At 42.3% G+C, this 14312-nt stretch overlaps 1 protein-coding gene across 2 annotated transcripts in view; it reads right to left on the bottom strand.

Annotated features, from left to right (window-relative positions):
- LOC306929756 (protein kinase C delta type-like) overlaps window positions 1-14312 on the bottom strand; it is a 36075-nt gene that overhangs the window by 15786 nt on the left and 5977 nt on the right. The window contains exon 2 of one of the 2 annotated variants that reach the window (XM_079510409.1): window positions 361-485. In XM_079510409.1, coding sequence (XP_079366535.1) covers window positions 361-469 — 109 coding nt within the window. In that variant the 5' untranslated portion in view covers window positions 470-485. Of the gene's footprint in view, window positions 1-360; window positions 489-14312 lie in introns of both variants that reach the window. The other variant, XM_079510410.1, reaches the window with a different exon arrangement.

Raw genomic sequence — 14312 nt, 5'->3', positions numbered from 1 at the left:
GACTGGAATATGTTGTATATTAATGATCTGAACCCTTGCACTGTAATTGTCATTTTATGTTTTTTGTTTTTGTGTCTACCTGCAAATAAAAATTAAGTTAAAAAAAAAGAAAGTGTTTAATTCTGTCTGTGGTATAAAAAATATATAAAACCATAACCAATGAAAAGTACTGTATTTAACAAGTGTGTGCGACTACAATAATTTCATTCCCCGTTCTTTATTCCTTTTCCAGAACACAAATGGACACAAATGTGTAAATTGTTGTTCTCTTTAGATACAACACGGACAAAAATGGCAGACAGAAAAAGTGATCATTAATATAGGTGTGCGTGCAGTGTGCAGTCCCAGACTCCCATGTACCTGTGGTGACGGATTCCTTCATCTTGATGGCGCAGATGGGAGGGGTATCAGAAGGGGGCAGTGCCCCCATATCGTAGCCATTGAAGGCTATACGCAGAAAGGGTGCCATGGTGAACCTTCAGTGCCTCCTGAAAAACACACACAGATAGATAGACTGTCAGAATGTCCCCTTTTTAACTCAAATCGTTGATTCTGCGGGGTGCCTGGCACAAAACATCTTTGAGATGGTGGTCCGCAGCCAAAAAGTTTGAGAAAAAGCAGACCAATGTTCCACAAAGAATATTCATGTGCGTTAACGTTTAGGTTGGGCCATCTTAACATCGTCTCGCATAAGAATTGTGGTCCAAAAATAAACACATTTTCCAGGGAGGTGGCTCTGAATCGTTTACGATAGTCAGTCATTCATAATTTGATACAGTCTGTTTCTGGCGTAAATGGAATTCATTCGACGGACGGTGACGTTACGTTATTGTTTTCTCTGCATCAGTTGAGGCTTCAAAATCAAGTACAACTGGTTTAAAGTTTGAAGTGGTTAATGTGTGGTGTTCAGGTTAATGTGTTCGTCACACGCTGTGTTATCGTTAATGTGTTCACAGTCACACTGTGTTAACATTAACCACTTAAGCACCATATGGTTGACAGGAGTCAGGGCCAGAGGTGGGAAAAGTACTTTTTACTGAACCCATTATGACCTGATGATGATTCTACAAATGTCTTATAAATCGTTGCTAGAACCAGTGGTTCTCAAAACCTTTTCATGTCAAGGAGCTTCAAAAATGTATTTGGCCACAATCTCAAGTAAGTTTGCACATATTTTCATGATTTTTCAAAAATAGCAGATCTACAAGCTCATAGCACGGCACAAAGTGACAGCGACTGTGAGCTTGCATATCTGCTATTTTTTAATAGCCAAAGTATAAAACAATGGTTTAATGGTTAAAATCTAAAATGACACAAATAGCCGACAAGCTTGTCGATCGGCTATATTCTGCGAAGGATTTCCCCACAATGCGAATGGTTTAAGGGTTAGGTAGGTTCATATGTTAATGCTAAAATATTAATATGTATTAGTGCATTTATGTTCAGTTACAGTAGGGTTTTTTTCTCCCAGATGGTGCAGTGCGAGTGAAATGTTTGTGGCTGCAAGAGGCAATACTTTTCAAGCTGTTCTTCGGAACTGAAATGTTTGTGGCTGCAAGAGGCAATACTTTTCAAGCTGTTCTTCGGAACTGAAATGTTTGTGGCTGCAAGATGCAATACTTTTCAAGCTGTTCTTCGGAACTGAAATGTTTGTGGCTGCAAGACGCAATACTTTTCAAGCTGTTCTTCGGAACTGAAATGTTTGTGGCTGCAAGATGCAATACTCTTCTTTGGAACTTCATGCATAGATTCATGTGTCGCTTGGATGAGTGTCTGTGAATAGCTTCATTGTCAGTATAGGCAACCCTGTGAAGAGCTGCACTAGATACTCCTCTAGCCTTATAGGAGACTATTGGCTTAAAAGCCTTATTATTAGTCACAAAATGCTCTGTCTAACATGTTCATTTTTATTTGTTAATTGTTGCATGTAATTGTATTTGTTCTATGGGCCTTGAGACTGCAATAAAGACATTGGTTCATTCATTGATGGTGATCTGAGTTCCACGGTGTTCTGTTCAGCACATGTTGAGCTACACAGTACAGTCTGAAGCCACATCGTTGTTAATCTGTTACATGGGATCTGTTTCGCCCTCTCTGGCTCCTATACCGTTTGTTTTCTTCCTAGGGAATGTTGCATTAAACACATGTTGGAAACATACTGTAGGTCTAATTTAAATTCTGCTCCTTCTCAAGAGGTTGTTCTATAGGCAAAAAAATAAAATGTATTGGTGTCTGTACTGGTACTTATTTGCATTAATTTATTGGCTATCATCGTATCAGTTCAGAAATGTCACGTTGTGCGATCCCCAAAAATATCTCACATGCTTTAATACAGCATACACAACATTAGAAAGTAGAGGTCCAAACTCAAAACAAACGTGTTCAGAAACTACCTTCCTTCCATTAAGAACTTACAGTAAGGACACACTGAGAGCATAATTTAAGAGCCAGGTGTGAGACAGACAGACAGACAGACAGACAGACAGACAGACAGACAGACAGACAGACAGACAGACAGACAATTTGTAAATATGAACAGTGAAGTGTGTGAGAATAAATGGGAAATGGATTAATGAAACTATGTTTCACTGAACTTTAATGGCCAAAATTAACTATTTGAAATTAAGTCCACAGAATATTAACATTATTATGAATACAGATTCCATTTTTATTTGGCTTTTAAGCTTTGTAAACAAAAGGTTGCAGGTTGAGAAATATAAATAAAAATATAAAAAATATAATAAATCATGAATAGTGTAAATTGCTGGTCTACAAGCTCAAAACACTATTTTTGAATTAAATTAAATTAAATGATTTAAAATGATTATGGCGATTTTCCAAAAAAGTATTGGATGATCTCAAATAACTGCAATTAGGCGATGATGTAATAATTGTGACAGGCCTAGGTACAGCATTAAGTTATGGTACAGTAAATAACAATGCTGTGATTAATTTAGGAGGCTATAGTGCCCTTTAGGGCTTAGGCTATTGTTATGTTGTAAGCTAAGTCTTAACTTATAATCGAATGTCTCCAGAGGCTGCCTACTGTATCCTACTGTATCAAGCTTCAGGGAACCGTACAAACATTAAGACATGAATCCAGAAGCACGTTATGCCATTATGTGTTGCATCACACAGGCTAGTGTGCCCAAGAGGGAAAATGATTAGCCTACATTCTAAATCCCAAAGCAGCAGTGAAATCCCACAGAATTCCTTCAAGTGGCTTAACCCATTAAGACCTTCTGAGGCAAATTCTACAAATGCGTTCTACGACAGTATTTCTCAAACTTTTTCATGCCAACAAGGACCTCCAAATTGATCCGGCCGCGGACTCCCGCCATCAAGATTTTTCAGAAATGTTCAAAAATAGCCCAAGCTCGCAAGAGACACGCTGTACCTATCGTACCGTACCGTACCTATCAGAGAGTAAAAAGACTTACTTGTAAGTTGTTTTTAGAACCATCCTCAAGCACTGATACTCTGAATGGTTGGATAATTGATGTTTAGACACACAGAAACACTGCTGCTCTAATAAACAGATGTTTTAAAAAAGAATAGCATATCTACAAGCTCATTTGTGCTGCGCTACGTGCTTTTACTGTAGATCTGCTGTAAAATCATCACACACACTGCTGCTTGTGCGTGCGAGTGAGTATGGGTGGGCCTTCTGTTCAGACTGTACAAGGTACAGTAGGTGGGGCACTATCTTCAGGGCCATTCCGGCTTGGATCGATCGACCGACGACCGTACAAAGTTAACTTGTTCTTGTGTGTCACTCATGGCCGGTTTCTAGGACAGTGGTTCTCAAACTGTGGGTCCTCAAACTACTTCATGTGCAACATTGTTTGCTCACTCAACAGTAAACAAACCAACATAGGCCTACAGTCTGTCTACGCGCATACAGAGTATCTGCACCTGCACATTTCTAAAGTCCCCTTTTTAATACATATATAGACCATAAACACACAGTAGGCCAAACTGTCAAAAGTCAAATATTACTAAAGAAAGAGGCCAAGATTGTGAAAACAGCCAATCTATATGCTCACAACACCTCGCAAAGATATATAATAAAGCCAAACTGAATTGATTGTCTCAACTCCTACAATTCCAACTAATTAAAGTGCTTGTCAGGGTGGGCGGTTCACAGTTCAAATATTATTTTGGAGGGGGTCGCGGCCTTAAAAGTTTGGGAACCACTGTTGTAGCAAACAGGAGCATAAAGAAGAATGTGGGTCTCTGTTCGCTAGTTTTTAGAACGTCTCCAGTGGAGCTCCGCTGTGGCCAAGAGTAGAAGACTGGTGGCACTGTGTGGCCATCTGAACTACCAGGAGTGAATTTGCGTTTTAATTGTGTGAAGCAGCGTGTGGCAGAAAAAGCCTGAAAGCAGAAAGTTTACCTCCTCTGCTCTGACTATACACAAGTTAGTACAGACTCTGCTGAGGTGAGAATAACACACATCTTGTTCTTTTCTGTGCTATTCCCTGCACTAAACGTACTCACACAGTAACAATCTGACAGGTCCGGTTTTTACATTCTCAAAGTTTCATTAAAACCCCAATCTTGTACTGTGTAGTCTGTGTATTATAATAGCCAGCCTCTGTTGGCTCCTACATTCTAAAGCTTCCCAACCAAGAAGTCATGGCTTTCGATTGAGGTCAAGAGGGCTGGCAGGCTGTGTAACTTACTAGCCTGTCCCCAGACAGCCCAGGGCCAGCACGCACACGCACACACACACGATAGAAGTCACTTATGAACACAACTGTTGAACAGCTCAAATCGTTGCTGTAGGGGCAGAAAACTACAGCGTCACACAACAGCATATCTGAACGCTGGAAAACACAGCGCGAGCTTATCTACATACATTAGGTTCCCAACTTCCCACATGTCCAGATCACACACACACACACACACACACACACACACACACACACACACACACACACACACACACACACACACACACACACACACACACACACACACACACACACACACACACACACACACACACACACACACACACACACACACACACACACACACACACACACACACACACACACGCCTGATTTACAGGCTGCTTTGTCAGAAGAACGGCAAAAACAGCCGAGCTACAAGCTGACAAATATAACTCATAGTGAGATTGTAGATCTGCTAGTTTTGGCATGCCTTGCGACTCCGTCGAACAGGCTTCACACACACACACACACACACACACACACACACACACACGCATACATACACATATACACGCACGCACACAGGCCTACATCCGCAGAGAAAAAAAAGAGTGCCTTGTTCCCCAGAGAGAGTGGAAAGAATTAGCACATGCATCGGGGAAGGAGTGGGCAGACTGAGGAGAAACGCCAAGGGAGTAGCTGGAGGAAAGACAGAGGAGACGGACAACAGGCTGGCAAGCAGGGCACTGCACATAGAGTAGAAACACTCAATGACAACAGGCTGGCAAGCAGGGCACTGCACATAGAGTAGAAACACTCTATGACAACAGGCTGGCAAGCAGGGCACTGCACATAGAGTAGAAACACTCTATCTATGACAACAGGCTGGCAAGCAGGGCACTGCACATAGAGTAGAAACACTCTATCTATGACAACAGGCTGGCAAGCAGGGCACTGCACATAGAGTAGAAACACTCTATGACAACAGGCTGGCAAGCAGGGCACTGCACATAGAGTAGAAACACTCTATGACAATAGGCTGGCAAGCAGGGCACTGCACATAGAGTAGAAACACTCAATGACAACAGGCTGGCAAGCAGGGCACTGCACATAGAGTAGAAACACTCTATGACAACAGGCTGGCAAGCAGGGCACTGCACATAGAGTAGAAACACTATATGACAACAGGCTGGCAAGAAGCAGGGCACTGCACATAGAGTAGAAACACTCTATGACAACAGGCTGGCAAGCAGGGCACTGCACATAGAGTAGAAACACTCTATGACAACAGGCTGGCAAGCAGGGCACTGCACATAGAGTAGAAACACTCAATGACAGAACAGAACCAACTGGAAAAGGGTTGCCTATAAAGGGTCCCCAAACCTTTTCATGTCAAGGACCCCCAAACTGATATGCATTTGGCTGGGGTGGGATTTCCAGGGGGTCCCCAGCAAGTGATTAACCCATTCTGACCTGAGATCAGATTCTAAAAATGTCTTCTACATCCTGACAGTCTTCTGAAAAATCTATTTCTATGTCAGTCGTTCTTCGATTTTTCAAAAATAGCAGACCTACAAGCTTGTAGCGCGCCACTTGGTGGCACGCTTAGTATGAGCTTGTAGATCTGCTATTTTTCAATAGCTAAAGCATAACATGATGCTAACACCAAAAGGGGTTCACGCCCAGAATGGGTTAACATAGCGTCACAATCAATTTAACCACTTTATCCATTTATATGTTGGCTATTCAAACGTAGCAGATCTGCAAGCATGTTTACTGTATCTGTTATTTTTGAAAATAATTTATTTTAACACAAATCTTCTCTTCTGGGGTCCCTCCCTGGCACAAAACCTTTTCAGATGGGGGGGCTGCGACAAAATATATATCAATTTGGGACTCCTTGACATGAAAAGGTTTGAGAACCACTGCTTTAGTTAACCTCTAGTAACTTTTTACAGTCAGGGCACACAAGTATTCATCGTCTGAAACCCGCCATCTCAATATTCAAAATGTACAGCTTCACCCAAAAGCATCAAAAGTAGCAGATCTCGAAAACGCTTGAATTTGAATCCTGACAAGTAACAGTTTCATGGTTTCCACCCGACAGAGACGTCATGCATTGCACTGTACAGAGGGTATGCGCATGCTTAAAGTGAATGGCACATCGAGTGGCACATCGAGTGGCACATCGAGTGGCAAGACAACATGCAAAGTGAGTTTAACATTGTTTAACGTTGTTTAATGCAATCATATAGGACTTTTCTGTTTGGATGTCTGGGCTGTCAACGACAGAAAGTAGTTTTTTGCCACGTAGGCGTTCCTGCATAACTTCCGGGTTTGATGATGATGTCACGCGCCGCGCATACCCTCTATAACTGGAAGCATGCAGAATGCGACATAACAAGTAACAACCCAATGACACAAGTACACGTGAAGGATGCGATGGTGACATGATGGAACTGACATGTGTGTCTTAAAAAAAGGAGGAACATTTTCAGGAAGTCTGCTGATTTCTGGTCAGATTTTGTCTCGTCATAATGACAATGAATTCCGGAAGCAAAGAAAAGACCTGTATTTCAAAATACAGCCTGTGTATATATAACAGCAGTGCGAGAAACAATACGTTAAAACCGTGAAAGCATTTGTCATTTTAGATTTAGCTATAATATATATTGCAATGTGTTTTTCAGAAAACTCTTAGGATTCATTTAAAACAGTGGTTTTAGAACAGTGGTTCTCAAAAATATCAGATGTACAAGCTCACAGATGCTGCAAGCTTGTACATCTGCTATTTTTTTGAAAATCTTGACAATTTCAAATCATTTTACTATTTGTTAACAAAACAAAATCTAGGCTACTCTCCCTGGAACAAAATAGGTGGGAGGATCTACTGACTACTGATTTAGAAGGCCTTTCTAGAATCAGCCTCAGGTCTTATGTAATGGGTTAAATGAAATAACCCACACCTGCTGTATCACATCAACACCACAGAACAACAATGACTCCGACAGGTGCATTACTGCCTGCAGGTGATAAGCCGTCATTAACGTAGACACACGCTCTGTGGAACAGGCTGAATGCAGTGAGTCACAGGTACGGTATGCACTAACAAAAAAAAAAGAAGAAAAAAAAAGATCAAAACGGGAGCTGCCAAGCAAGTCAGGCAGGTTGAACAGCCTCTCTGTCGCATACTGTACATGTACGCTGGTCGTCAGCCAGGGCAGGGAGGGACACCGGCACAGATTACAGTAAACCGTGACGGCGTGACACAATCTTTCCGCTGTGTCATTAACAGGAGCTACGACTATTAATGTATACCGCCTTTGTAGTTTTATGTTACTGTAGAACACCTTCTACAGATGGAAAAGGTGAATTCCCTGAAATGAAACCAACCTTTCACCTGTACTGTAAATAATATGACACTATGCGTCGAATAAAGCAAATTGAAATCTCACGACTGAACAAATGTCGTTAGGCCAAGTCCTAATAATATATGCGATTTGTGAAACAGCGTGAGATATCTGAGATCATTAGGGGTTTCTGGAAGATTGAACATGCCAAATATTCTTTAATCTTAAAATAACAAATAACCGGATATAGAAGCTTACACTATTTATTGCAACACTATTATCGGCATGCTACCATAAAAGACTTTATGGAATCCAAATGATTGAAATCAGAGACTGAGAACTTTGCAGCAATGACAGAAGAGGTAAAACTGGCTTGACAATCCTGCCACCCTAATAGACAGCGCAACACCCCATCCTTTGTCCGCCTTCTCCTACCAAACCACACCGTTTGCACACATCTCACCATGCACAACACCAACAGCATGCCTGTCCAGACATCAACCACTACTTTGCATCCATGCAACTGTCATATTTACAGTACAATACCCATTTTTATGAAATAACACATTCTTGCGCAAGACCACCAGCCTACGTCAAAATCGTCACCACTTTGCCGAGTTACGCCAACTCCGTTCACTTCATGGGGCCAGTCCAATGGTTTGGCCTTCACAGTGACACACGCGTTATTTCCGACCCTCGATGTCCAATCTCACTACCTCTGCTCTAACCCAGCTCATCTTACCTCCGCCCCCTCTCCCTCTGGCTGCTGTGCCGGCCAGGCGACCACACCACCACGTCGTGTTGACTAGACTACACTAATAAGGACCCATGACGGCCACCGCCAGCAACAACACGCCGGCAACAACCCGACACACACATCTCTCGCCTATCGCACGGCAAACGCCACACAACTACACTACGCTTGGTGAACGCAGCTAAAGCAGCTGCGTTCTTCACAGTACACCGTGGAGGATTTTCGTTTCGCATCGCGGGCCATGGGGGACTTCAAAGTGCGCGAGTGAGTGTGTGTGTGTGTGTGTGTGTGTGTGTGTGTGTGCAGTATCTACTATTTACCCAGGGTGTGCGTGTGTCTACGATGGCCAGCCAGCCACACACACACACCACCTCTCAATGCCACGTTCTTCCGCGCATTATTTATTATTTATTTTCACACATTTTCACGTGAGTGAGTGTGTGTGTGTATGAGCGTGAGTGCGAGTGTGTGTGTGCGGGCGGGCACGCAAAAACACATAATAATAATTAATAACCCATCCGTTTCTACACAATACTGGGTATAAACACACAGCTGAAACATGAAGTGGAGTCTGTCAACTCCCGCAATTTAATAATAGAGAAAATACATCATAAATACATTCTGAAACGAGATATAATCATTAAGGAAAGTTTATACTATGTACTATGATGTTTTTTACCAGCTGCGAAGCAGCCTGGTCTACTTTCTATCAGGTTGGTAGTGGCAACTTATCATTTCATTGGCTGCCGTAGTCACCTAGTGGCAACTTATCATTTCATTGGCTGCCGTAGTCACCTATCTTTCTGATTGGCTGCCTCGTCTCTAGGCAACCAGACACTCTTTGCCTCTAGCCGACCTCTCAGCCAATGGGATAGCATTGCATTGCAGCCAGCAAGGTGCAACAACAACCCACTAGTTATTTCACCCACAATTCTACAGATATAACAACACAGCTGGTAATTATTATTTACAAGCTCAAAACTCAACCACGCCGACGTGTTTTGAGCTTGTAGATCTGCTATTTTTTTATTTGAATCCTGAAAAGTAACAGATTTAGACATGTGAGGTTTCCACCCGACAGAGACAAGGAGAGGTAGACGGATAATGATGGATCTGACCTCATAAGTCTCTGTTTACCAACTTTGTAAAACAGATGTTCCTCCATCTGTCAACTCACACATCTCAAGTCGTTCCTCAAACACAAAGGACGGGTCTCTACTGGCTCTGCTGACCCTTTTCAATGTGCCGAAAACAGCATTTAGATTGTGATGATTGATTAATTTGAGTTCAGAGTGGTGTGATCAAATAACCCTTCAGACAATAAATGTGCATTATTTCGCATGCCCTACGAGGGTTTGGGACCGAAATGCTTTTAAAAAACCAAACTGTCGACAGACACTTGATACCCTCAGAGCAGAGAGAGAACGCACAGCTCAGCAGCAAAGGGGGCCAATTCAAGATGTCATCTCTGTCGGGTGGAAACCTCATAATGTCCAAAACTTACTTTTACTTTTCAGGATTCAAATTCCAAAATAGCAATCGTAGCAGATCTACGAAATGCGGCGCTTCGCAGCGCATTTCGAGCTTGTGGATCTTCTACCCTTTGATACTTTTGTGTGACGCTGTACTCTGTGACAGAGAGAGACACACAGAGAGAGAGGGTGACTGACACACATGCATAAAGACTGTACTCTGTGACAGAGAGAGAGGGTGACTGACACACATGCATAAAGACTGTACTCTGTGACAGAGAGAGACACACAGAGAGAGAGGGTGACTGACACACATGCATAAAGACTGTACTCTGTGACAGAGAGAGACACACAGAGAGAGAGGGTGACTGACACACATGCATAAAGACTGTACTCTGTGACAGAGAGAGACACACAGAGAGAGAGGGTGACTGACACACATGCATAAAGACTGGGCAATTCACAGAAACTGTGGCTACTATAAAAATAGTTGAAACAGCCAATGTACAAGCTTGGCTCTGCAAATTTCACCATTAAAAAAAGAAAAAGAAATGTAGGAAAAAAAACGGGCCTAAATTTCTCTTTTGGGCCTCAAAACAATGTCTCCTTATCAATAGCCAAAAATGCCACACAACCACCATCTGTAGGAATGTCGGGTGTCCTCATTTTTAAATAGTCAACACCATATTTCAGGTATGAGTACAGTTATAATCACAGGACAAGGAACCGGCAACCACTTGGTGTCCCACTGGCTGGCATACTGGATTAGTAGTGTTTATAGAGTATTTGTATGTAATGCATTCAATTGAGACAAATGTTTGAAATAACGGTGATATTGATTTGAAGTGGTTAGAAAGATCAAGTAGGGCGTTAATTTCCCAAAAACAACACAGGTTAAAATATGAAGATGGGAGGTTTCTTCCCTACAGCTAAGATTTGCTCAATATAAGAGCTGTTTTTCACCCCCGTCAGACAGGTCAGACGGGGATCACTAGTGCCTTTCACAGTTCACACGCATGTCGCACACGCACACGCACACGCACACGCACACGCACACACACACACACACACGTTTTTGCGCGACGTTTTGAGGGACTGTAATTTGAGATGCAAAGACAAAGAGACAGTGAGGGAAAGAGAGGGTCTCAGGCCTGACACAATTATTACATAATCGCATTTAAGATATTAACCACAGTGTTCTTTTTTTTACATAATCGTTTCCATGTTGAAACATTTTCACATATTTGAAAAAGTGGATGTGCCCTGGGCAACTTCAAAAGTCTAAAAGCCAAACAGAAATGTCATTTCTAATCATAATAATGTTCAACGACAAAAAACACAATTTAAATGCGATTATATGTGCGTCAATAAAATGGTCATGTAGCCCTATTAGTGTAAGAAGGAACAGGCCTGTGACTGTGTGGATGCCAGTCGGAGGCCTATAGCAATTAGACCTGAACAAACAAGCACACTCCACACACCACTATAGAAGGAACCTGAACAAGCACAGTCTGTGTCAGGCTAGGCTAGGGGAGAGATTATTACGCCTAAAGCCAATAACCCGGGCGGTGAGTGTGTGTGTGTGTGTGTGTGTGTGTGTGTGTGTGTGTGTGTGTGCGCGCCACTGTGCATGTGTGTGTAAAAACCCACATGTTGCATAATGAAAATGTGCTTTATGACAGTTCCTCAAGTCCTGCTGGGTAGTTTCTTATTGACTCAGAGGAGTCAGGCCATGGAAAATCACACTGTTCTTTTTATTTAGTGTCTTTAGCATTTTATTGTGTAGAGTCAGCTGTTCAATTGCATGATGTATACCGACTGTGCTCATACAGTACTAACTTTTATGCTCTAACTCCAGCCGTGGTGGAAAGTAACTAAGTACAACTTGTACAATGTATTACTTTTACTTCTACTCTACTACATCTCAAAGGCAAATATTGCACTTTTTACTCCACTACAATTATTTGAAAACTTCAGAATTTACTAGTTACTTTTAATAGAATTTGATTATTAAGGAGATGCGCGGACCCCCCTCTTTTTCCACAAATGAGTCTTGAAAAATGGGGGTCGTCTTATAATCAGAGTCGTCTTATATTCGGCACAATATGGTATATTGGTTTAAAAGTACTCATGTGGCATATATTAGTCGCTTCTTTTCATACAGACCTGGTTGCTTATTTCTCTCGCAGAATCACTTACAACCACATGTGCCTCTTCAAACCTCACTTCCCGCAACTGACTGACTCATGCATGACAGGCATTGACTGCTTCACTTTGCCACTGACCGTTTCAGTTTCAATCTCAACTTCACTGCAAGACACATTACATGCAAAAAAACAAAAAAAACATGTGCATTGCTTGGTAACAAAGCAAAGCACATATTGTTCGATGGAAAAACGAATCCTTCCATCCACAATCAGTGGGGCATCTGTTGCAGCATAGTGGCATGTAACAAGACCACATTAAGAGTGGCATTTATGCGTGCGCACACACACACACTTGTGCAGTCACACTCACACACAATAATAGCCTTGAACAAAGCTGCCTTTAATGGATTTCAGAGAGTGTACATGACTTTGAAGCATTCCTTACTTTCACTGACAGAGTTAATGCCTAACACCACAAACCCACACTAGCCCCCCTAACACACACACACACACACACACACACACACACACACACACACACACACACACACACACACACACACACACACACACACACACACACACACACACACACACACACACACACACACACACACACACACACACACACACACACACACACACACGTAAGTAAGCGACGAGTAGAGAAATGTGGTGGAGAGTAAAGTGAGGGAGTCGATCTGTCTGTATGACAGTGACAGCAGAGATAGGGAGAGAGAGAGGTGACACTGGTTCAAGGTCAGGGCCAGACAGACAGACTGATGTGAGACTCGGCTCATTTAGCTGACACCTCCATCCCTTCATTTCACTGAGTCTAGAACAGGGCCAGGCAACCTTTGGCACGGTGCCAACATTGGCACAGGGGAGAGTGATCTCTGGCACAGAGAGAGAGAGAGAGAGAGAGAAAGAGAGAGAGAGAGAGAGAGAGAGAGAGAGACTGAACAGAGAGGATTTTTCTTTGAAAATTAAAATGTAGTCAATAAAATATTAAATTAAGTCCCCTCACATTCTGTATAAGTGAGAGAGAGAGAGCGAGAGAGAGAGAGAGACTGAACTGAGAGAGGATTTTTCTTTGAAAATTAAAATTAAAATTAAAAATTAAATGAAGTCCCCTCACATTCTGTATGCAAATACTGTCTGCAGCTATCCTACATACTGTCTGCTCTATCCTACATACTGTCTGCTCTATCCTACATACTGTCTGCTCTATCCTACATACTGTCTGCTCTATCCTACATACTGTCTGCAGCTATCCTACATACTGTCTGCAGCTATCCTACATACTGTCTGCTCTATCCTACATACTGTCTGCTCTATCCTACATACTGTCTGCTCTATCCTACATACTGTCTGCTCTATCCTACATACTGTCTGCTCTATCCTACATACTGTCTGCAGCTATCCTACATACTGACTGCTCTATCCTATACATACTGTCTGCTCTATCCTACATACTGTCTGCTCTATCCTACATACTGTCTGCTCTATCCTACATCCTGTCTGCAGCTATCCTACATACTGTCTGCAGCTATCCTACATACGGTCTGCTCTATCCTACATACTGACTGCTCTATCCTATACATACTGTCTGCAGCTATCCTACATACGGTCTGCTCTATCCTACATACTGACTGCTCTATCCTACATACTGTCTGCAGCTATCCTACATACGGTCTGCTCTATCCTACATACTGACTGCTCTATCCTATACATACTGTCTGCTCTATCCTACATACTGTCTGCTCTATCCTACATACTGTCTGCTCTATCCTACATACTGTCTGCTCTATCCTACATACTGTCTGCTCTATCCTACATACTGTCTGCAGCTATCCTACATACTGTCTGCTCTATCCTACATACTGTCTGCAGCTATCCTACATACTGTC

This window comes from Electrona antarctica, assembly GCF_951216825.1.
Source record: "Electrona antarctica genome assembly, chromosome: 9".
NCBI lineage: Eukaryota > Metazoa > Chordata > Actinopteri > Myctophiformes > Myctophidae > Electrona > Electrona antarctica.
This window is presented reverse-complemented; position numbering and strand designations above follow the sequence as displayed.